This window comes from Pogona vitticeps, chromosome 2 (assembly GCF_051106095.1).
Source record: "Pogona vitticeps strain Pit_001003342236 chromosome 2, PviZW2.1, whole genome shotgun sequence".
NCBI classification, from domain to species: Eukaryota; Metazoa; Chordata; class Lepidosauria; order Squamata; family Agamidae; genus Pogona; species Pogona vitticeps.
Genome location: NC_135784.1, coordinates 309980256 through 310006090, shown reverse-complemented (window position 1 = coordinate 310006090; position 25835 = coordinate 309980256). Strand labels below are relative to the sequence as shown.

General features: G+C 45.8%; 1 protein-coding gene across 1 annotated transcript; it reads left to right on the top strand.

Annotated features, from left to right (window-relative positions):
• The first annotated feature begins 8242 nt into the window (after positions 1-8242).
• On the top strand, positions 8243-25592 carry LOC110080477 (aquaporin-3). The gene is made up of 6 exons (XM_020796421.3): positions 8243-8575; positions 19660-19786; positions 20893-21030; positions 21847-21965; positions 22607-22824; positions 23914-25592. The coding sequence occupies exons 1-6, from the start codon at positions 8468-8470 to the stop codon at positions 24080-24082; spliced, it is 879 nt and encodes a 292-aa protein (XP_020652080.2). The 5' UTR covers positions 8243-8467; the 3' UTR covers positions 24083-25592.
• Positions 25593-25835: the final 243 nt, after the last annotated feature.

The window sequence follows — 25835 nt, the reverse complement described above, 5'->3', positions numbered from 1 at the left end:
TCCAACATTTCTGAGTATTCTCTACTTGGAAAACCCTGGAAAGGTAGCCGTAACTTGACGGCTTATGATTATTATTAGAGAAAACTCAAGTTGCTGATGCTGACAATGCACCTGTTCAATCAATAAATTTTGTCTAATTGCATGAACCTAAGTCTCCTCTGGAAGAACAAGTAATGGATGGAAGCAATCCTCACGATCCCCTTGGGATTGGCAAGAATCACGTCGCCATTCCTTCCCCTCGCTCCAAAAAAGAGAGAGAGGGCAACCTCCCCCAAATGATGGGAATCGGAGCATATCCCCTAAGATAGAAGTCTACATACTTTGTGGGTCTCCCTTCAACCTCATTTAGAAGACAGGCAAGTAATGAGGGGCTAAGATGGGGCATATAAAATTAGGCATCATGTGGAGGGAGGGGATGGATAGGTTTCTCCTTTTTCTTGTAATACTAGAACCCAGAAAGGTCATCCACAGCAGCTGGAGGAAAAGAAATCCAGGACAGGAGATTTAAAAGTGCCCCCACTTTGAATAGAACATGGAGAGAACTGGTAAATACAAGATGTAGTGATAACAACTGTCATTGGAATATTGCTCTAACCCAAAGTATTTGGGCATCACTCTGGATCAAACCCCGATCTACAATATAACATTGTCTAAACACCAAACAGAAAGTTGCCACTGGAAATCAATTCCGTAGGAAATTAGCTGGGTCAGACTGGGGTGCACATCTACAGCAGAATATGCTAGTGTCATATGGTATAAATCGGCACGTGCCAAACAAGTAGCTGTAGCTCTTAATGAATGAAGCAGGGTTATTACTGGCTGCCTGAAACCTATCTCCATTGAAAAAGGACATTATTTGCCTGTCATAGCACCTCCACAAGTATGTCATGTGGTGCTAGCAAATAATGAATGAAATAAGGGAACACAACACAAAATTCATCCATTTCATGGACACGAATCCTCTAGATGGCTAAAAAGGTTTTCTGTACACATCTCAGGCTCTAAATATTAAACCAGGATGGACTGGGCTAAACTTATATATTATTATAACATTGCCTATTTTTAGTGGTTTTAACGTTTTAAAGTTTTAATATTGTTGTATGCTGCTCAGAGACCACTGGTAATGGCGGAGCTAAAACATCTTGTAAATAAATAAATAAACCTATGGGGAACATAATAACACACCTTGCTGAATGGTGTCTCTCACCAGGACAAGACCCTGGCTGGACCATCTTGGAGTCACTTAAAAGACTTTGAAGATAAGTAGGAAGATCAAAGAATAATCATGTAAAATGGGGCTATTTAGATGTTGGCCAAATTTTCTGTGAAAGTAGAGAAATTCAATCCACGCAGCCTTGATGTGCATGCAATATATGCCCTTACCACATGTATAAAAGAAGATGGCTGAGATAATGCTATTTGAAGCAGCCCACTTCGGATCAAAAATAATTTACTCATTTTAATATTTTAATTTGTCCGTATTTTATAGGCATCCATAATTTTAAATAGTGCAGTGCTCTGATACGAATTAAGAAAGAACAGCTGCCAATTTTTATTAGACAAATTATTGTGGGCCATCAATGGTTATTCTTTGCTTAAGTACAGTGGTGCCTCGCTAGATAGTTACCCCGCATTACAGTTTTTTTCGCTAGACATTGACTTTTTGCGATTGCTATAGCGATTCGCAAAACAGTGATTCCTATGGGGGAATTTCGCTGGACAATATTTGGTTCCTGCTTCGCAAACTGATATTCACTAGACAACGATTTTGACAGCTCCCTCCATGCTCGCAAAACGGGTGTTTTCGGGACCTAAGCTTTGCAAGACAGCGATTTAAACAGCTGATCGGCAGTTCGCAAAGTGGCTTTCCTATGGCTGATCTTCGCTAGACAACGATGATTCTTCCCCATTGGAATGCATTAAACAGGCTTCAATCATTCCAATGGGGAAATGCTTTTTGCTAGACAATGATTTTGCTAAACAGCGATTTCAGTGGAACGGATTATCATCGTCTAACGAGGCACCACTGTACCTGGAGCCTTCGAAACAAGTTGGGATGGCATACCACTGAATACCAGCTTCTGGGGGCTCAGTAAAGTCGATGACTCACTAGACAAGACAGCCTATTCCAGCCCAGCAAAAGCTGACATAATTGCTGGTTGGAAAAATCTCACAGCTCAGTGTTTCCTTTTTAGATGTGAGGCCATATCTATTTCATTGATGCTTGAATGAAGCGCCAATAAATGTACCAACAAATGATCTGGACTGAGGACATGAGGTCGAAGGATATGTCGTGCCTCTTATCTTTTTGAGATCTACATGCAGATAGGCACTCCTAGACTCCTCTGTTTCTCTGAGGTCATTTCCTGCTCCTTTTTCTACCTCCGTCTTAGGCTGAAATTTAGGGATCTAATTGCATGATCCCTGAATTGATTTCCTTAAAGAAATAAACCAACAAACAAAATCCCTGGAGGTGGTGTTGGCTTAACTACCTATTTCCGGAGAGCTGACTCCTCTTCGAGAGTCACAGTCTCCACACCAGGCTACTAGTGTCCTCTGTTAGGAATTGCCCAAGATTCCAGACAAAGGGAAATCGCTTCCGGGTAAATACAATTAGAAGCAGCCTTTGCTTGTGAGTTGGCCTAAGTTGGCCAAGATCGCCCGGTGTCATCACGCTCAAGTGCAAGAGATATATCTCTTTCAGCTGGCGCTAACTGGTTCCTGAGCTCCTCATTTCTGCTTCCCAGGCTTAGCTGTATGGAGGACAGTTCAGCAATCTCCTTTCCTGGGTAATGACATGAGTAACTCTGCTGAGTAATGGTTTAATGCACGGATTGTGCAAGCCAAGGTAAGGTTGTGCAACCTCCAGCCGGGCCCTACTGTAGTGCTGCAGGCCAATGGATTGAGTCAATGACAGTGGTTTTCCAGCATGTCCTCATTGCCGTGATTAACACGCACAACTCTTCTTGTGTCACGGCTTTCTTTGGGGCGAGATGAGGCTGAGTCAGCGCGTGAAGGGTGCTCCTGGAGAGGAGGAATAAACTGAATCAGAGGCAAATGATAGTCTTGTTACTCCTGGGGGAAACCTTTGGACACATTCCAACAAGTGAAGGCGGGATGAAGGTTTCCAAAGAACCAGTTCGCACATGATTTACCGTTAAATCTTCATTTTATTGCCACTTGCTTTCATTCATTACAGGACCCTGGATTTCTCCATCCCTCGTTACGATGCATGTGAGGCTGGTTCACCCACGCACATACGCCATCCAATGACTGCAACCTTCACTGGTACGATGCATGTGTGAAAGGATAATTATGCACAAGGCTTTTGACAAGCTGCCTCTGACCAAAGGTGGCCCTTCTAGGGTTTTCAGGGTAAGCGAGATGTTCAGTGAGTAGTTGTACCACTGCCACCCCCTCATGGGTTTCCATGCTCCAACAAGGATTTGAACCCAGGTCTCCTCATGCCTCACCCTATACACTATGCTACACCAGTTGCCATGACACGCATAATTCTTTAGGTAGCCGATGAATAAATAAATATAACATAACTATCGAATCATTCTTTGATCGACCGCACAGGGTTGTTGCTTGGATAAAGAGAAATCCACACTTTTAAATGGATTTTGACGAGTTTTGCGTCTTACTCCTGCATCAGACAGCAGGGGAGGGGGGGGTCCAGTTTTTCCCTTCCCACGACTGAGTCTTGGGCCATCTTCTCTGGGCAACAATGAATATGGACTTGATTACCCTTAAAGGGTCGTGGTGGCGCTGCGGATTAAACCGCAGAAACCTCTGGGCTGCAAGGTCAGAAGACCAACCGTCGTCATAAGATCGAACCCACGCGACAGAGGGAGCTCCCATCGCTTGTCCCAGCTCCTGCCAACCTAGCCGTTCGAAAGCATGTAAAAATGCGAGTAGATGAATAGGTACCACCTCGGTGGGAGGGTAACGGTGTTCCGTGTCTAGTCGTGCTGGCCACGTGATCACAGAAAAACTGTCTATGGACAAACACCGGCTCTACAGGGGATGAGCACTGCACCCTAGAGTTGGACACGACTGGACTAAATGTCAAGGGCAACCTTTACCTTTACCCTTATTGGGGGTTCTTAACTAGAGGTTGGAAAGTCATCCATCCAGGACGCTTTACCCGTGGAATGTCTGCGCTGGAAGGGGGTTGGGCTAGATGACCCTAGAGATCCCTTCCCAGCCTAGAGTTCTGCGATTCTGTAATGATAATGTTAAGAAGCATATTCTGAATATCTCAGGGATCCTTATGGGTTTTAGAGAAGTTCGCTTCTTCCCGAGAGGTCTTGGGATGGGCACGGGAAGGAAGAGACCGATGAATGAAAGCTGCCATCCTAGTTTACATGGTTGTCTGGGTCATTCTGAAGTCCCTCTAGACCTGGTGGGACTTATTTCTGAGTCCGTGGGCCTGATTCAGAACACGTTCTCTTCTTCCTGTAGCATCATGGCCTCCCTGCTTCCTTCCATAAGATGACCCACTGGCCAGGCTGTGGTCAAGGGACATCATAGGATCGTACCGGTCAGGCCAAGAATATGAAAACTTGAACTGAAAACCATCAATGGTCTTGAAGCATTTTGCCTCTGAAGCACATGAAACTTCCAGTGAAGAGGGGACAGAGGAGGAGTGACCTGGATTTTCTCAAAGACCTTTGACAAAGAGAAAGACCTCCAGAGTAAACATGGAAGATCGAGGATGAGAGGAGGAGGGAAGGAGGAACAAGTTCAGCAGGTTAAGAGACCGTTTTCTTGTCTCCTCTGGGCACTTTAGGAAGCATGAAAAATGAGAACGAGAAAGCAGAATGAAAGCAGACGTGTCCAGAGACCTTTGGTGTCAGGCAGGAATAAGGAGAATTGCTGCTGAGGTAGGGGGCCGAAGAGGGAAGCTTTTGTTCTAAGGTAAAGGTAAAGGTTCCCCTTGACGTTTAGTCCAGTCGTGTCTGACTCTTGGGCAGGGTGCTCATCCCCGTCTCCAAGCTGTAGAGCCAGCGTTTGTCCAAAGACAGTTTCCGTGGTCACGTGGCCAGCACGACTAGACACGGAACGCCGTGACCTTCCCACCGAGGTGGTACCTATTTATCGACTCGCATTTTTACATGCTTTCGAACGGCTAGGTTGGCAGGAGCTGGGACAAGTGATGGGCACTCATTCCATCACGTGGATTCGATCTCATGACTACTGGTCTTCTGACCTTGCAGCACAGAGGCTTCTGCAGTTTAACCTGCAGCGCCACCACGTCCCACAAGCTGTCATTCTAAAAGCTTTTAAATCTTTTTAAATTGCTTTCAAGGGGTTGTGTGCACTCCTTTCTAATGATTTAGATGTCTTATGGGTCTTTAAAACAGTGTCATTCATTACTTTTTAAATTATTTCAGTATTTATGCTTTAAAACGTTTTGTAAGTCACCTCGAGTCCCTCTGTGGAGTGAAAGTCAGACTACAAAACATACAAGGAAGCAAGGAAAGAAGCAAGCAACTCCTTTTTCCCCCAGTTTTGGAAAAAGTGTGCTGTAGATGATAAATGTTAAAGGCGGGTCCTTAAAGGTGGGATCTCTTTAAAATAGGTCAAGAAGGCTTCTCCCAAGAGGACAAACACGAGCAGTGGGATCCCCAGAAGTGCCAGTACTGGAGTTTTGCACAAATGCACGATCAGGCGTCCCTTCAGGCCAGTGGACCCCCAAAATGGGTTGCAACGGTGGCAGATGCAAATGGAATGTTCAATCCCCATCTCGCATGTTATAACAATTTTTATCGGGATGGGTGGGGGTCATGGAAGAAGGGGCTCCCTTCCAGGTCCATGGATGGCTCCAGAACCTCTGAAGATCATCTGTCTCTCGGCCACCTGGGCCACAGTTCCAGTAGAAGTTTTGATGAGTGATGATAAGGGAAAATAGAACCTCCAGACACTGAGGAAGTATACCTGTGCCCACCAGGTGCTGAAGATGAACATTGCCTCCCACCACTAATTTTGAATGGTTCTTCTGACAGTTATGTCTTTCGGCTGGCTCCCTGATGCATGGAAGATGCTGGGGCCATGGTGGTCCGGGGGACACCTTCCTATGATGCTCTTTGGGGACCCTTCGAACTTGGGTGTGCGGGGGTTTGATCTCTCTAAGCTGGGTGGCTTGCTGCTCTTTCCGCTGCTTGGCATGGTGCTGCTGAGCTGTGTGTCTCGATTTGAATCATCCAGAACGGGGTGCCACGAGGGTCGAACCCACCTTGTTCTGCAAAGCCAGCAGAATCGGTTCCCAGCAGAATCTATTCTGAGCCAGTTCTATTTGGGGACTATTTTGGGGCAGAGTGCCATCTATGGGCCAAATTAGAAATGCATCCATGTCAGGAACATCCCTGTCTTGACTTCCCATTATATAAAAGAGCGTGGCTCACCAGAGACGAATCTCAGCAGATCTGATTCTGCTGAGATTCCTCTACCCCTACCAAAACAAAACAAAACAAAAAATCCTACTTGATGATAGAGAAAAGTGAGAAAATGGTGGCAATATTGACAAGGCGTAAGAGAGAGGCCCACAATATATTTAACATGTGATTTTTAAAGGAAAAAACAATAACAGTTCAAAAGGTTTGTTCCAATCTGTCCGTGCTCCCTCAACCCACTGCAGGGAAAACAATTAGTTGGACTTCGTTAGGCAAAAATGTTCTCATTTCTAACATTATTTGGAAAAGAAAGGGGGTCTCCAAAGGCATATAAAAATCCCAGTCTCTCTTCACCTGTCCAAGAAGTACACCTGTTCAGGTTTCTAAGTATGCGTTCATCTAGGCCAGTGGTTTCCAACCTTGGATATTCCAGATGTTCTTGGACTGCAATTCCCAGAAGCCCCAGCCAGCACAGTCGGTGGCAAAGGCTTCTGGGAACTGCAGTCCAAGAATATCTGGGCGATCTTAGAAACCATGGGTTGAGTGAGAAATTTATTTGGTTCATTCTCTGAATCACAAGATGGGATCCAAAGATCATCTAGTCCAACCCTTGGCTGACACAAAAATCATTTTGATTTTTATCTCCCTGAATTCTCAGGTTCCTTTGGAAACAAATTAAATATATTTTAAAACGAGGAAGGTGAGGGTAAAGAAACACGGAGATATACGCAAGGGATTCGAGTACTTATTCAGACATGTTTGTGGAGATGAATTAGGATCATCATCTTTAACAACCACAGGGCAGACAGATAGAATGTGGCCTTGTCCATGCTGGGAATAATGGTGTCTGTTGATTTTGGCCAGCACAGAGAGTGGAGAATTTTGTTTGTTTTGTATCTTAGGAGAACCGACTAAAATTTGCCAATATCTACATAGGTCCGATGGAAAGAATCTGAGATTTTTCAGCATGTGAACTTGGGAGGGTGAAACTGGCAGATGCGTTGGTCCCTGGGTCTGATGTGAAGGAGTCGCACGTTAAATAAAAAAGTGAAAACATTGAGTGCAATAAAGACATTTTATATGATCTTTAGAAAGTGCTAAAGACTGAACCAGCAAATCCAAAGTGCCACAGATCTTGAACCCGGAACTCTGCAAGTAATGCCCAACCTACAGGGTTGACTCCTGCAGCACCAAGGCAGGTTGTAAATTCTGGGAGCTAAGCCAAGTGTCTGTTCCAGCTCCCTAGAAAACACGGCTCAGACTTCCTCCTCATTCCCCCCTAGATTTCTGGAATCTTGTCTTCTCATGTGTGGCAACGATACTCTGTACATGCTCAGAGGAGGAACTGTTCATGTATTGAGATGTTTCTGTATTCAGAAGAACCTTTTGTCATAGACCATGGATCAGATTAATCCATACACAGAAAATAACCAAGATTTAAGTTTTCCTTTCCTCGTCCCTTTTAGCATTTATTTAGACCCTATAATGTGATCCACCGTTTTGTCCTGAAAAATTTGAGAAACTTTTTAAAAATTTTTTAAGGTCCAAAAAAGCAAAGAAGGCCACGTCCATACCTGCTGGGATATTCTAGCAGTTGTATAGCCCTCAAAAGTAACTTCCCCAATTTCTGCCTAAAACCGGTTACTTTTGACTCATGTGGAAGCCAAGAGAGGTTAAAAAAAAATCCTTGCGAGCAAATCTTTTGCCGACAAAAAAGGAGTGAAATAAATGTCCTTCTGTGGTGTCACCAAGTTAAACCCAAGCACCCTGCCTGAGGTAGGCTGAAGCATAGCTGCCCGGGTGAGTAATCGTAGTAATAATGACACCGAACACACCCACTGAGAACCTTATGCCGTCAAGAAAGGGGAGAGAGAAAAAAGTTGGACTCGAAGAGAGGGTTGGTAGGCGTGGAGTTCCTTAGAGGCGGTGTTTCAAGGATCTCTCCACATGTTTATAAGTCCGGGCAGGGCTGAGATCTGCTCAAAAGAGAGTCAAGGCTGGAGAACTGAAGCCGGAGGCATCCTCTGATTCCGGACACCAAGCCTTGGACGGGGAAGAATCCAGACACCATGGGCAGGCAGAAGGCGCTTCTGACAGCCATCGGCCAGAGGCTGAGGATTCGGAACATGCTGGTCCGGCAAGCCCTGGCCGAATGCCTGGGGACCCTCGTGCTGGTGGTAAGTCAACGGGGAGCACCGGATTTGTTCTGGGGGGCACGCAGTTCTTTTGCACAATTTGGCTTTTCAAGGCATGGTGTAAGTTCTTCAACGTCAGTGGTAAGGATTTTCTTTTAAGAAGGACCCTCCAGAGATGTCAGGAAGGGCCACCGTCAAGGGCCGTTGAAATGAGAAGGAGTTATAGGAGACGGCCAGTTGCAGCTTTCGGGAACCCCTGCTTGTTTCCTTAGGCTTGTGTGGCAAAAAAAAATATCCCCTCATGGGTTGTATCTCCTTGAAGCTTTTGCCTTTGGGAGGCACAGCTCATTTCAACACTGGAGCACGTTCTAAGACCGAAAGTTTTGGAAGAGGCAACCTTTTGAGTTACACAGAACAATAGGGAGCAAGGCTGAAGCGCTCTGTGTAGCCACCATCCAAATGCCAGGATTTGCTGCAATGCTCACCTTAGCAAGCCCTCGGGTCCAATTCAGCTTTGCCCTGTGGCCCGGGCAGAAGAGGACTTAGCCCAGGGCTCAGCGGCACCTCCAATATTCGTTCGCCTGCGGCTTGAGCCCTGATTGAAGTTTCACGTGCAACCTGCAGGGGTGAACTGAGACATTTGTGCTGAAACATAAGACAAATGTGCTTTTCTCTCCCACCCCCAAATCTTTTTTCCCGTCTCCCTGAAGTTTGCCACTGTAAAAAAGAAAGATGAGCTGCCGGCAGGCGTTCTGAGGTTGTCCCTTGCTGATTTACAAGCAGGGCTGAGATTTTGGAGCCTCCGGTGTCCAGAACAGTAATAAGTTGCTCGAGAGGGGCTCAGGATACAGGGGGCCATGCTTACAAGCCTTTTTGGCTTCCCCATGTGCTGGGTGCTGGTGTCCACATGTGCCGTTTACAGAGTCTCCGCTGCATGCTTTGACGCTCAGCTGGAGAAGCAAGCACTGCAGCCATCTGCATCAAAGGTGAATGCATTTTACTTTGGAGTAAGTGGCTATAATGGTCGAAGTGATGTATACGGAATTATCAGATCACCCCCTAGAAATAAGTTGTTGATTCTTTCGCATAATTGTGATGTTGCCTCTGGCATCCATGGAACAAATAGGCTTTTTTAAAATCTTGGCTGCTCAACCAGAAAATCCACATTTGTGGAGACACAGAGGGAGGATCACGTCCCTCCACTTTCTCCGAGACACGTCCCATGGAGAAGAACGGACCCTCTGAAAAGAACAAGCGGGTTTGCGAAAGGTTGGGGCCTTTTATGGGGCTGAAGTTGGTGGAGACCAGACTTCCAGACAAGCCTTGCCCTTGTGTCGTGACCCCACCCTGTCCATGAGATTTTATGGGGAGGGTTTCCTTTCATCTCTAACCTTCTCAAGTCTTCTCATCGCTTCTTGAGTCTTATCACCAAAGCATTCCTTGGAGAGATGGAGAGATGAAATAGCTGCGGGGGGCTTCCTGACCCGAGAGCCTTTGGAGTCCCCCGCCTGGAGGAAGACGCCACCTCAAAGAGCTTCCAGAAGCGGTGGTGGTTCTGCTCACGTCCAAGAGGCCACGGGCAGCTATTTCATATCAATCCTTTTATGGATTTGTTGTGGTCAGGATCAGAAAAAAAAGGGGGGGGGAAGAAACAAGGTGAATGAACGCTGGCTGGAAGAGAATGGCATCTTGAAGGAGAGAAGACCATAATAGCATTAAAAACACACCTGTATGCTGATTGATTTACAGGAACACCGTTCCTTTTTTATGCATCATGCAGACTTGGAAATATTGTTCCTTACTCTGTCTCCCAACTTCTTCTCTCCTGCTTTTCGGATTCTCTTTGCTCCCCCCCTTTAAAAAAAAAAAATCAAATATCTTGTAGGATTGCTGGTGCAGGTCTTTCCTGAGCATCACAATTCCATTGCCTTCTCTTCTGTTTATAAGCCTGCCTTGTCTGCTTCCTTATTAATGCCATTTGCGGCTTTTATCTGCCGGACTCCCTTCGCCTCTTGCCCAGAAGGGAGGCGATTGGGGGCTTCATATCAGATGGGAGAGTGGAGGGACGGCAAAATGCGGAGAAGGTCCCTTCCAGTTCTGCAGTTCTAAGAGGATGATTAATGGGAATGAGACAGGATGGTTGCGCAATAAATGCTCTGTTTGAAAGGCAAGGGGGATCTGAGGGGGGCGGGCGGGTTTGGCAGGATCTGGGGGCCCACGGTCAGGCCAGTTTCCGAGGCCAATGCAGGGACTTTTCCCCTCCTTTTTGGCCATTTCCAAAACATTGAAACTGCTCATCCCTGGTTTCTCTTTCTGCATTCTTTCCTTCTTGCTTGCACAGAGTCTCCTGGCGATTTGCAAAACGGCAAGGCACCTCAACAGGAAAGTTGCCCCAAATTGGCACTTTTTGTGTTGCCTTCTGTTCAGAGGTCCCAACAAGTCCCATGCTTGCATGCCGACATACATACATACATACATACATACATACATACATACATACATACATACATACATACATACATACATACATACATACATACATACATACATACATACATACATACATACATACATACATACATACATACATACATACATACATACATACATACAGAGACGGTTCCCCCTTTCTACCACCTCTTCAGTGTGTGGCTGGGTATTACTGCCTGTTGTTGGCCATAAGGCGCCGTGTTAATGGCTGCACGGGGCTGTCATTTTTAAATTCCCTTGGATGTCTGAGATCAGACGATGGATGCCTCAGCTGCCGTAATGAACGCATGGAAGCAGTCTGTGGGCACTGGGCATGGCAGGACAACCTTACCCAGCCTGTTCTCCCCGCCCCATCCTTTCCAAATAAATGTTTGCAGGGGTGCTCGTTGGTTTACGTGGCTGCTTCTGCCAGCCAGGGCTCACGGTGTCCCACGCTCCTCCTGCTTCTGAACAGATCCGGGGAGCGTCCTAGACGAAAAGAAGCAGGCAAGAGTTTGCAGTATTTCATTTATTTGCAAGGGGAGGTGAACGTGCCAAAGCCGGAGAGCGATGTGCGGCTCTCTCTTCTTGCCTTGAGCAAACCTGGCTCTTATTGATCAGCTGTTATCAGCCATCTGCTTGGATTATTACCTAGTAATTGGCCTAACAAAGCCCTGTTTGGCCCGCAGCTACAATAACGAAGTTATCTCCTCTCTGGCCCAGGGCCAAATTCCTAAAGGGACTTGGCGTTCTTCAGTTCTAGCATGGCTCTCTGGCTGTATCTGCCTGGGAACATGGACGCGCCTTGGCTCCCCCCTTATTAGCTGGGTATACTGTATGTTCTCTGACAGCTCTCTCATACCCTTACTTTATCTATCAAATATTGGTTGTTATCATTTTCCTTGTCAGGGACTGCCTCACTCCTTCATGGCGATTGCCGCCTGGCATGTCTGCGATGCCAAGGAAGCTATTATTCAGCAAAGACCCATCTCTCTGTTTTTAAGTGCACCCATCAATGCCCCTGGCAGTTCGCAGAGTGAAAATCCTTGTACCAAGAAGGCTATGCTTTAAAGTTCAACTTTATTGAACGATGGGTGGGTGGACTAGCAAGGGCAGGAATGGATGAGAGAGGCAAGAATTACTGTAGCGTGAAGGGCTGCACTCCATTAGAAAACAGGGGTGGGTGAGTTATGAAGAAGTGAAATGACTGTGAATATGCCCTACCCTTCAAGGCAGCAAAGCAGAATAGGAAATGACATGTCTCAAGAGATTAATACACCTTCAGGTAGTTGAAGACATGTTCAGTAGTCCTCCCTGAATATGTAGGACTACAACTGCCATCATCCTCAACAGGCCTTACCCCAGGTGTATATGTACAGGGGCAATAACAGACATTATATATAGCCCATAATTGGAAGAGCATAATTCTCCAGTGCTGATGGTCAGTGAATGTCACAGCAAGAGCTTTTCTAGCCTCCCGGAGTTTGCAAATTCACGCTCTCTGTTCTGTGATTGGTCTTTGTGACTTAAGCATGGGGTTCTTTTGAAGCTTGTTTTCTCCCCCACAAAAGAGGTCTCTCTCGCTCTCACTAATACGCTTTCGGTCTTAAGGACGAGCTGTTTCTGCCCTAGGACTGTATCCTAGCAGCGCAATCAGCGTCATTCTATTCAGAGTTAAGTTGCCTCAAACTTACTGGGGCTTAGTTCCTTATTATTATTTTAATTGCTACATAACTTTATTGTATTTTAAATGCTGTAAGCCGCCCAGAGACCTTTGGGTAGTGTGGGCGGCATATAAATTAAATAAATAAATAAATAAATAAAATAAATAAATATTAGCAGTCATAGAATTGCAGTCGAAGGCTGCAGTCCTACAGGCAGCTGTCGAGAAGTAATTTCTCCCCAACACATGCTGCTGAGAAAGCATGCGCGCCAGACTGCACTGCAACAAAACACATCTGGCTAATTGACTTTGAACCCTTCTGAGAATTTCCACCCTGTGCTGAGCTCCTGGCCCGCCTTGAGCAATTCCGTGATCTCGGAAAGCTTCGGAGGGTGCCAAGTTTAATTAAATGAAGCCACACACGCCCTGCAATCAGTCCTTCAAGATCTGTATCACCTCTCGATGAAAACATCTCCAGCCTCAGGTGACGAAGGCTCCTTCTCTGTATGGAGGCTCCCAACAGAGCGGAGCTTGAAGAGGAAGGCGGTGGCTTTGGAGGATGATTAAGGAGCGAGATGCGAAGAGTTTGAAGTGACAGAAAGAGGGATCAGAGCGGGAACGAATTGTACCGGGGCATCAAACATCTGTGCGGCAGCCGATCGCAGAGGGTGGGGTCTTGGGTTCACAGAGCTCTTAGCGCCCTGCACCCATCCTGCCCGGCAGGGTGGGGAGGCTGAGTTAGCAGCTGCCACCATCACCGCCATGAGGCTGATTCTAAAAAACGAGAAGGGCTGCATTAGTCGAAGCCACATGCTTCGAAAGGGGCAGGAAGGGATTCCCCCCCCCAAATCTACCAGACCAGAAGTCACATCCTCTCTGTGTGCACCTGTGTTCTTCATGTGGAGAGGTGCTCTTTATGCGCAGCAGGAGAAAAGTTCCTTCGCTCCTGGAGGCAGAAGGCCCCGTGCGCGAGGCGGGGTGGGGAGTGAGTGGCACAAACCTATCCCGGGGGAGAATCACTGAGGAGGCAAAGTGCTAGAACCCCCTTCTCCTCACTGTGGTCTCCATCCAGATCGTCCCTCTTTGGTGGCTGCCCTTACAGAGAAAACGTGCACCGGACGGGGCCTTGTGTGTGAATCACGGAGCGTCTAATGTGGGAGCCAGAAAGGCTGAAAACCTAAAATAGACATTACACCGGACACAGGGGCAAAGAGTTGCCAGAGAGTTCAGTGCTTTAGGTCTCTGGGAGCCAGAGGTAGGGAGTTCGAATCCCCCCACTGGGCCTCTTTGACAGGGGCTGGACTGGATGACCCAGAGGGTCCCCTCCCAGCTGTGCAGTTCAAAGGTGGTGGTGATTTTCTTCTTGCTTGTCTTTTGTTAGAAATATTGAACAGTAGTCCTTGGCGGCTGTGATCCTGAACAACAGCTAAGAAGGGGATTTGTTTATTTTTAATGTCCTTCCTTTGGGTTCTTTCTGCTCAAAATCCAAAAAGACGCAAGATCCCCCCCCCCCATCTTCTCATCTATATCAGGGCAAACATCTTGACATTTCTGTTATATGCCTTGGGCCACAGTCTGGAAATCTTCCCTTTGCAAGGAGAGTGAGGGGACCTGGGGAGCAGCAGTTTTTTAAAAAAGCAACTTTCCCACTTGGTATTTATATGATTGTTCTGACTGTGTGCCATCATGTGGGTTCTGACTTAGCGCAGCCCGATGTATCAAGAATCTCCAAAAGATGCTATCAGGAATGTCCCTGCTTACAAACTGAAGACTTCCTTTATTGAGTCAATCCATCTTGTGTTCTGTCGTCCTCTTCCTCTATCTTTGACTTTCCCCAGCTTTTTTTGTCATTTCTAGTGAGGCTGGCCTTCTCCACGATACTCCCAAAGGATGATAGCTTGGTTTTTGTGCTTCCAGGGACTTTCAGATATCATTCGCTCTGAAACACACTTATGGCATGCTCCCGCTGCGAAAAAGAAACCGTCTTGTCTTGTGTTCTGCTTTTAAAAAAAGAAAAAGGGAGAGGGGATTTTAAAAAGGTGTCTCTGTGATGTAAACAGAAACACAGATGACTTTCCCAGGGAAGTAAGTATGCTTCCTGGTTGAAAAGTGACACACAGTTCCGAGGACTGTCATTCTGGCTGTCCACGAGATCACGTACTGAAACTAATATACAAGTCCTGAAGCTGCAGCATAACTCCAGGTGGTACTGTATTGTGTTTCAATTTCTCCTTGTCTTGCTGTGGATTACTAAACCCAGTATATTCCCCCCCCCCCCGTTCACCTTGTGTGTAGCTTGTGCTCCGGCACAGGGAAAAACCAGTCTTGTTCTCTGTTGAATTGCTTTACGGATGCAATCTACACATCAGGAAAAAAAAACACACACCGTATCACAGAGAATCTCGAAATGGTGCCATTTTGCAGCCCACACCTTCCCATTTGCTCTGGAAGTAATATAAAGCGGCAAAAAACCTGTTATGAAATGCCCTCTGCCTAAGGAGAGTTCTGCAAGAGATATTCACAGTTCTTAGGTTACCGGCGATGTCCTTGTGTTTGTGAACCAGTTGGTAACCCAGTCAGAGACTCAGGTATGTTTGAGGGCACGGCAGCTGGCCAGCGCAGAGACATACACACCCATCTGTTGTGCAATTCCAGGCGGACCGTGGCCAACAATATAAATTTAAAAGAGACCCCAGTGTTGCTGAAAAAGAACTGAAGCCGTGCCCATTTTGATTAGGGGTAGATGAGGATGATGTGTGCAGACTGGGAAGGGTTAAGAGGCACATGTCAGGCTGGCCATTTGGCCAACTTCATGGATTTGTGCTGATCCTAACCTTCTCCCTCTCGAATCAGCCCCGTTGGTTGCCTCGTAAGAAGCTTTGCTTTGTTCTCTGGCCGGTATTTCTGCTTCCCAGGCAGGAGAAGAGGAAGTCCTGTCTGGAAGTCATTGAGTGTAAGCTTCTTAATCCTTGGCTCTCTTTCCCCCTTCTTGCCGTAAATGTCCAGATCATCCTCTGTGGTGGCATCTGGAGGAAGGAAGGATGAAAGAAAGAAAGAGGCTCTAATTCCTCGCAGAGAATTAGCTTGAAAGCAAGCATCTGGGGGCCATGGTGTGTTGTAATGCTGTTCGTAGTTAAGATGGCCTGGTCGGGCGGCACCCTTCCTGACACAGAGGAAATGATCTGATTCTTCTCGGGGCTGCTTAAGCTTTCAGGAAGAGCCATATAAATTGTTTCCAAAATTGAACCAGCTTGGGGCAATATTTTAGGGCATTCTGTCAAGTCACATAGAGATGAAGGAGGTATCAAATTCAAGAACAGAACATAGATTTCCAAGAATAATCTTCCCTGTCTTCTCAATGTACTCCTCCAGGTCAGAGATGTGCTAAGTTAAAGGAGGGGATGTAAAGGGGGGAACAAAGGCAGCTCTTGCAAACTTCTTCAGGTGTTGATTAAGACCTCTGGCTTCAGCAGACGGTGCTAAATGTCTTTTGGGAGCTGGCAGGGGGCATGAAGAATACATTACAGATAGATAACCCATCCTTAGAAGAAGGAATTTCTTAAGCACCCATTGTGTGTGATTGTCACAGCAAAGCTTTACTCACCCTCTGGACTTCGCATGTTAGACAGCTTTGTTTTTCGGTTGACCTTCAAGGCACAAGCATATTCATAGTCTGCAAATCTGATTTCTCAGATGTGAAAGCTGACCTGAATCACGTTTCTACCTTCTTGGTGTAGGGGGAGAATCCACCAACCCCCGCAGTGCTTTATGCAAATGAACAAACATTGTGATATTTGTTGTGTCAACAGAGCTACCTCCTCCACTGTCCATAGAACTGCTTCAGTCCAACACCATTTATTGTTTAATCCTTTGAAGTTGGAATGTTCATAAACATTCCGTAACACTTTGGACACCAACTGTAACTTAGAGCTAAAATAACCTTATTCCTAGTTTTAAAAAATCTTGCCTTTCTCTTTTTCTTCTTCCATCTTCCCACTTTTCTCCCAGAGAAAGAGAACTATTTCTCCCAATGCTCCCAAATGTTAAGAGGTCCACCTCTTTCTCACTGTTGCTCGGCAAAATGAAGAGACAGTTCCATTTCCCATGGTCCCCATGGTCCCATGGTCCCCATAATCTGGCCTTCCCTCCTGGCAGAAGTCCGCTCCATTCTAAAATACTAGATTTTTGACTCTCCCATTAAACTTTAAAATGCAAGACCTGTATTTGAGAAGGGATTGCCTGGCGAAGGACCTCAGAGCTCAGAGCTCTGGGCGCAAGTGCCTTGGCGTGCCAGCCTTTCCATGCCCTTTGCTGCTGTCGCTGGCTGTTTGTGATAGATTGCCTGGCTGAGTGATTTCAGCATAGCTGGATGAACAGGTATTTGCAGGTATTTAACAGGTATTAAGACTTCAGCACAAAGGACAGTGTGTGCTCAATAGTTGTCAAATGGAGTAGTTCCCATGAGTTCCCCGTACCCACATGATGCTGTAAGAGACCTGCAAACCCAAGGAATTCCCTGATGGTGTGCCAGGTGGAGCACTGCACCAGGAGAAAAAACTATCATCTTATAGAATCAAAGAATAAGAGAGTCGGAAGGGTCCCCTAAGGTCATCAAGTCCTATTATCCTTGGTACAAGGCAAGAATCCAAATCAAAGCAGATTTAACAGACGGTTGGTCTAATTTTTTCTTAAATACCTCCAGTGTTGGAGCGCTCATCACTTCTGGAGGTCACCACTTCTTGGGCAACGATCTGCAATGACAAACCTAGACAGCATCTTAAAAAGCAGAGAGATCACCTTGCCAAAAAAAGGTCTGCATCGTCAAAGCTATGGTTTTTCCAGTAGCGATGTATGGAAGTGAGAGCTGGACCATAAAGAAGGCTGACCGCCGAAGAATTGATGCTTTTGAACTGTGGTGCTGGAGGAGACCCTTGAGAGTCCCCTGGACTGCAAGGAGAACAAACCTATCCGTTCTGAAGGAAATCAACCCTGAGGTCTCACTGGAAGGACAGATCCTGAAGCTGAGGCTCCAATACTTTGGCCATCTCACGAAAAGAGAAGACTCCCTGGAAAAGACCCTGATGTTGGGAAAGTGTGAAGGCAAGAGGAGAAGGGGACGAGGACAAGATGAGTGGACAGGGTCATCGAAGCGACCAACATGAATTTGACCCAACTCCGGGAGGCAGTGGAAGACAGGAGGGCCTGGCGGGCTCTGGTCCATGGGATCATGAAGAGTCAGACACAACTTAATGACTAAACAATAACAACTGTCAGATCTGCTTTGGTTTAGATTCCTGCCTTGAGCTGGGGATTGGAATCGATGCCCCTTTAGGCTCCTTCCAACTCCACTATTTTATGATTCTAGGGTTGACAAAACTTTATTCCAAGTTTTGACCGCGTGACCGTTTTGAACCAACCCTGCTTGCTGCGATTAAATCCTGGTTTACCCACACCTGCCTTACTGTCAGCCTCTTTTATGGGAAATTCAGAACAATGGCGTTCTTGGGTTAATGCAACATAAAACTGTACCAGGTATCTCTTCCAACTCTCTACGTGCGCGTCCCTCCGTGTGGTATGTGCATTCGCCTGCGTCTGGTGTTGATTCAAAGATTAATTTTGTTTAAAGTTTAAGGACAATCAGCTATTCAGAGGCTTTTGTTCTGGGCGAGAAGAAATGAAAACCTTGTCCGGTGGCAAAGGAGGAGGAGAAAGATTAAGGGCAGAGCAAACAGGTCCGGATGGCGTAAGGGGCCATCCAGAACTCAAGCAAACAGAAATTCTTTTCTGTAGGCCTGCTTATGAAGTCCACCGTAATATAGCAACAGACAATGCACCAAGGTCATTCAAGTCCTGGGGTCAAGACATGTTGGATTCTGCCTTACTGCATGCCAATCTGGTCCTGCTGCTCCGTTTTCCAGCCAGATTGGCAAAGGAGATGTGGGCTGCCAAGTTTAAGGATTTATGTGGCACACTGGCAGTAAAATGCCCTTGTCCCATACCTCAAAGGTCACAGTTACCTTTAAATGCACCAGGAACATGTCTTTATTATCTGCCGAACTAGGCAGCCTGACTCTCTTGGCTGATGTTAAATTGGATTTTGCAGGAAATGAGGAAGCGAACAAGGGAGAAAGCTACTGTGCTTGGATGTAACGTGATTATGTTCTGGCACTTTCAAATGGGTCTGATAGGGTTCTTCTGATGCGGTTAGGCACCCATGCAGCCGGTAGAATCTGAGGATCTTGGAGTAGGAAGGGGCCTATAAGGCCATCCAGACCAACCCCCTGCTCAAGGCAGGAATCCCAATCAAAGCAGATCTGAACCTCTGGAGGGTGGTCCCATTTTCTCTTGAAGGCCTCCAGTGTTGGAGTTGTTCATTTTCAGGTGGATGGTTGATCTTGCAATGATTTGTGTTCCTCTATGCTGACAGCAGTGTGTCTCTATTTCCCTTTTACGAAATTTTGGATATCCGACAAATGCAGACAGAAGATGGAGCCATCTTCTCTTTTGGCACTTACTGTGCCTATGTGCAAATGAAGAATATCTCTGTTTTGTGAGTCTTCAATGTTGAACCCGTTTGCCTCCCATTTTGTCTTTTCCTCGTATTTCAGGTGGGGTGTTGGCCTTCTTATAGGTTTTCAAGTGAGATGTGTACATTGATTGAAAAATCTACCCACCTCCTCTAATCAGAACCTATTTTGGAAAAACTGCTTTATCATGAAGGGAGATGGTGGGTTGGTGACGACATTAGTTCCTGGGCAATCAGTGCTATGCATAACCAGTTTCTGCTAGAAACATACCAAAATGGTTTTGTCCTGAGCAAAATACAAGGCAGCAGATTGTGTAGCAAATGCATTTCCGCAGCAGGATCATAATTTTTCAAGTGATGTACATAGAAGGGAAATTATTTGGTTGCACTCGTAGAACAACACTTACTCTTGTGTCTGCCAGAGGCATCTAGAGAGTGGAGTTTGACCACAATCTTTTCTATTTTCAGATGTTCGGTTGCGGCTCGGTGGCCCAGATTGTGCTCAGTAGAGGGAGCCATGGACGCTTCCTGACTGTCAACCTGGCCTTTGGTTTTGCTGTTACACTCGGCATTCTGATTGCCGGACAGGTCTCAGGTATGTATGGTGAGCTTTACATCACACTTGCCCCCCCATACATATGTTAAGATTTGGCCTCATTCCATAGCAGAGGGGGCTTTCCATCCCCGTGCAATGTTTACTCTCCATGAGATGAGTTTTCTTGTGTTCTCAATAAACACGGGTGTACATTCCTTGTTCCTCTCTCGTGTTCTTATGCTCACTTTCTTGGGAAGAAATCCAGTGGAACATTCCCATAAACGTGTATTTCATTTCATTTTGAAATTTATTGAACCGTTCCATCATGGTTTTTCAAAGCAGCTTGCATGCAAAAGATGATGGCAGTTACTGACCGCAACTTACAACTGGTTGCAGTGCAGCTGGAGCACAAAGTTCTGTGTGATCTCCAGCTTGCCCACACACATGTTGACCATTGTCTTCTTGTTGTGGTTGTATAAGGAAGTACCTCCTTGCACAAGTCTGTGAAGTGCCCAACTGGTTGCATGCATGGACTAAGCCAAGAGCAGTCCTGCCTGGATGCATATAAAAGTTACATTCCTGGTGACTTACATGATGAAAAGGCAATATTTAAGAGATAAAAAATGGAAGTTCTTCCTAATGTTGAGCTGAAAGTGCAGAGTCAGCTTCCTCCGCCTGAGCAGAACACCCCAGAATAAACTATATGAAAGAATCCTGCAAATTAATTAAAGGAATGTGTAAGGTTGTAAACACTTATTTAATTAATTTTCACAAACAAATCAAGACTGAAGTAATCTGCACTGAAATAATTCATTCCGGCTCCACCTTCACCTTTACTTTGTTGTCAAGTTGTCCCCTTTCCTGGAGGCAGCCTCGTTGTCTAGACGTTGCTGTGTTTAATTATGTCCTATGAAGCAACGCTGATCTGCCACTGATTCAGCAGTTGTGCCTTCAAGGACTGACGGTGTCGCCTTTGCAATAATTAGAGCCGGGGAAAGCTAGTTTTCGAGAAAAGTACTACAATTCCCAGAAGTGCCTTCAACCACACAGGCCACTGATGGTTGTCTGTAGTCCAAAGAAACCAGGATTTGCTAGGAGCTTAATCAGGACCCGACTCCAACTGGGATTGGAAAACGGTTTCTAATCTTGTGATTTTTTTTAAAAAGGTGCTCATCTGAATCCTGCCGTCACCTTTGCCATGTGCGTTTTGGCCCGGGAACCGTGGATCAAGCTGCCCATTTATACCCTAGCGCAAACCATCGGAGCATTTCTAGGAGCGGGCATTGTATTTGGCTTATACTACGGTAAGTGATTCAGTCCTAATCTACACATGCACAGACCCTGTCCTGAGTCAAAAGCATAGAAAAATGACATTTCTAGACTCCAGCCCTCAGGATTTGTAGTCCAGAATGTTAGTTCTACAGGTTCTGGCTGAGCCAAGATTTTTCTGGATTCAGCGAACATAAGAGAGGAGAAAAATTCTCTCTGTCTGGAGAGATGCTCTGCAATCTTTGTCCTTCTTGAGTTTTTCTCTGGCAAGCAGACTGGCCAGCTGGCCTAACCTGTTCCTTTCCATGCGCAAAAGCGGTGTGCTTAGCCAGTGCAGATAGGTGAAATTTTCATTATAGTTTTTAAAAAACATCCAGATCTCCGAAACCACATCTTCAGGATGGAATGAAGCTGAGCGTTTAAATAAAATGAGCCAAAGGGGAAAATGAAACTGACCAATTAACTTTGGGGAATACAAGTCCTGTCATCCCCTATCCTTTCTGGGAGTTGCCATTGGAAAAGATAGAAATTAAAATATTTTCCAAGCTCCGAGGAGGGAAATGACATTATTCCATGGAATCTCTTTTAGCCCATTTGGATGGGATCCTCTGGAACCCAACATTTCGTTAGAGGAATCAGGGCTAAGCCCTATAAAAATGCTTTTGAATGTTGTTGTATCTTAAGCAGGTGCTTAAATATCTCTTGGCTAGGGCAGTAGAACTGAGAAGGTTTTATTGCTTCCACCAATAGCATTGCCCTGCAAAGTAAGACTAAAGCTTCTCTACTGAATAACTGGTGAGTAAACTGGGGTGGTGGCAAAGCTCAAATCCACTCTTTGCTTCTTTTTCTAGATGCCATCTGGGCGTTTGCTGGAAACCAGCTGTTAGTTACAGGTGCCAACGGGACAGCGGGCATCTTTGCCACCTACCCATCAGAACACTTGTACTCCGTGAATGGGTTTTTTGACCAGGTAAGAATTGGGGGTGTTTGCCCCAAGCAGTTGTTTCAAAGCAACGGCTTGTTTCAAGGACTCACCATGAAGGCATGGTAGATGTGTACCCTCCCGATGCCTCTTCTGTTTTAATTTTAACTTAAAAGCAGTAGCACTCCTGGGGAAGAGAGGATTAATCCACTCCTCCACATCATTTCTCTGATCTAAATTACTCCACCAATGTCATTACCAATCCCTGTGTGGGAAATACCTTGGTATGTCAAGAGTGTATAGCGGGATCTGTATTCACTGATTGACTTATCCACTGCCTGAAAATAGTAAATAAAAAAGAGATATGTATTTACAGGTCTCTGGCCAGCCCTCTTGGAAACAGGGGGCTAGAGAGAGCTTGGCCAAGCTTGCTAGGGGATTCTGGGACTTAAGAGTCCCTAAAAAGTCGCTTTTCCAAGCTCTGTTGCCAGACTTCATTGATGTTGGTCCAGCAGAGCCCTGCTTAGGTTCTTAAATTCCTGGAAAGAGGTTTGGTGGGAACATACTTTATTTTGGCAAGCAAAAACTCCAAAGCCAACTTTTCTGTAAAAAAGCAGAAAAAAAGAAGATGATTCTGCGGGCTGAGAAATCCCATTCTAATCTCTTTCTCTGGACTTTTCCCCAACCAGTTCATTGGCACGGCGGCTTTGCTCGTTTGCATCTTGGCCATCGTGGATCCCCACAATAACCCAGTCCCCAAAGGACTGGAAGCCTTCACCATCGGCTTCGTCATCCTCGTGATCGGAACCTCCATGGGCTTCAACTCCGGATACGCTGTCAACCCAGCTCGTGACTTCGGGCCTCGCCTCTTCACCGCCATTGCTGGATGGGGCTCCGAAGTTTTCACGTAAGTGGATTGCACTTTCACAGTTGTTGATTTTGGTGTAATGAAGGGGGGCCTCCTTGGGTTATGACTTTACTCAAGTGTGCATTCATGACCAACGATTTCAGAATGACTTTTCGGTCTTCCAAAGGATGTGGATTTAAGGATGCTTTCAAGAGTAGTTATTTACCAACTGTGGGGTTTTTTTCTTTGATACTGGCGTGGGTGGGGATGAGGTCTCTAGGTTTTTATCAAAGCCTGAAGTACCAATCTGATTTTGGAGCTTAAGCAAATTCGTTCATGAATGAGAGACCACCAGGTAGTCTTGGCTGAAACCTTAAAAGCTGCTGCAGATCAGAGTTGATACTATTGGTTTAGACGTGGGTCAATGGTTTGACCCAATATAAGGCAACCTATTAAGTTCTAAAGTTGGTTAGAGATATGATATGACTAAGTACCGAGAGAGATTGCCTCAACCATGTCAATGAGTCTTAAGCACCTCAAATAGCTTTCGCTAGGACAAGCCGACAACAGCTGGAAACGTCTGTTGTTGACTTATGGCATAGTAACCCAACTGAAAACTCAGCTCACCACAATGTGGGTTCTTAATATCTGTAGAAAGCTGTATGTGCAGTCAAGGAAAGGCATGTTAACACTACATCTTCAAAGGTTCATGTCAAGACAGAGTCCTGGTCTTGCCTAGATGATTATCTGAGGACCATAAATGGCAAACAAATCCTTGTTTGACCTTCTGAGAGACAATCTGGAGATCAACATGGTTGGAAGTGGAATGGAGAGCGTTACTTTGAGGACCACCAGGCCTTCAAAAGGGCTTTTGACCATGTCAGGAATGAAGACCTGAGCACTATTCTATCTCTGTTGCTGGGGAATGCAAGACGGAAGGTCTACTTATGGTCATGCCCTACAGGAGGGCTTTCCATTGTCCACTGGTTATGGCCATGGCATGACCAGCATGTTGGACAAGATCTACCTCAGGGATGACCCAGGAGGGCTTTTCTTTGAGCTCATGTTCCTACTGCATTGTCGGGGGAAGATGCCTTGTCCCAGCCCTCATCTCTAATCCCTTCTTATCTTGGGCTTGTATCCCAACAGGACTGGCCGGCAGTGGTGGTGGATCCCCGTAGTTGCTCCTTTCCTGGGAGCCCTCGCCGGCGTGATGGTCTACCAGCTGATGATTGGGTGCCACGACGAACCACCTCCCGAATCAAACGACGAGGAGAGTGTCAAGCTTTCCAACATAAAGCAGAGGGACAACGTTTGAGGGTTTCTCGCGGAAAGATGCTGGGCTTCCATGTGCCTACGGACTATTTTTTTAAAAAGAAGCACCAGTAGGAGGACTTCAGTAGCCAAAGAAAAGCGAACGCAGGACAAGACACAACACTGCAGGGATTTCTCTCCCCTCTTTTGAGCTAGTCTTCTCTGTTCCTGGTTGCTTTGTATGCTCTTGATGTATTTGCTTTAGTACACCCTGTATGCTGAATTATGGCCTTACTCTCTCTTAAACTTTATGGGTTTAAATGGGTGAAACACAAAAAAGGCCATTTTGCAGCCCCAGTGCACCTCCATTTACGTATCAAGTGGTACAAGCATTTTGCTTCGAAGCTCTCTGCTGTCTTCCCCATTCTTATTAAACGGGTTCGAGGGATGTTGAGCACCTTCTGTAAATAGGTCAAGGGTCACCAAGTAGATTAGGCTATTATGCAATTGCTGCCTATTAGCTCTGCAGGCTAAATCCATTTGTACAGAATTGGGATTCTGCAGGATAACTCTATCCCACTGTGTTCTGCGCAAGGCTGAAGTCTTATGGGCCATTTCGGCCAACCTTTTCTGTAGAACAAGCAACAACAGAGAGGCTTCCTCCCCCCCCACCGCCTCCAGCACTGAGCTTTGTAAAAATACCTCTCCGTATTCTGTCACAAGTGTAGTGCTCAGCTTTTGATAAATCTGCTTGTGCAACATGTCAGCTTATGTCTTGCTTCAGGCTGTTGCTGCTGTAAATAATGCATTGATAAAAAAATCCCCAGGTAGCTCCAGGCCAGCGGAGGTCTAGTCCTACACAGAGTGACAGGTGCTTGAAATCAATGGGCTTAACAGCGCTTACCTGTTTGTTGAGTTATGGCCTGGAGCTTTTATTGCAGTAAGCATTTGTTCTACATTCATTGTGTAGTGCTGCTGATATGGGAAGAAAATGCTGCTTAATTACACTGCCATCCATAGACTAAGGAAAGTATCTTGTGGTAGAACTCAACATCTTAAGGTACATCAGTGAAAGATGGACATTCTAACCACCCAGATCCAACAAAGTAGAGTGGTGCCATCTGTAAAAGATGGTTGTTCAGTGGCTCTGTTCTCGTTTATTAGAAAGTTAAGATCCCTGACATGCTTTTGAATGGGATCTCCAATATGCCATGGCATTCCTTAATTCATGGTGTCACCCATTTGGGAAACTGGGTGGTTGCTGGTCCCCCAGAAAGCTTCTTCCTGATTCAGAAAGCACCAAGAATTCCAGCTGCACACCACAATCCTTGGCTTTAATTAACAGGTCATTTGAAAGGTGCAGGCATTTAATGAATTGACAATGGCATGAGTAGAAAATTTTGCTTGCAGCAAGGGACAAACAGAGTCATATACGTATTTTTGTTGTTAAAAAAACACGATTTGATATGCTTGAGTCATTCCACTTCTGTGCAGTTTTCAAGATCCGCACCATTTGTAATGTATTCCCGATTTTTTAAGAAAATGAAATAAATACCTATGTACATTGTACAAAAGCGGTCTCCGGCTTTGCTTGTTAGCCAACACAGAACAAAAAAAAAAATCATCTTTGTATTGGAAGTATTGTTTCACTGCAGCCTTGCAGGCGTTCAACTTAAGTTCTCTATCACAAACTACGATTCCTTCTCTGGTGTGACTGGACGGACAGTAGGAGCCATGCACAGACACTTGTTTAACCCACACTCCTTTATCCTAATTTCCGCCATCCAGCTGCTTGTCCGGCCACCCCTAGCTGTTGG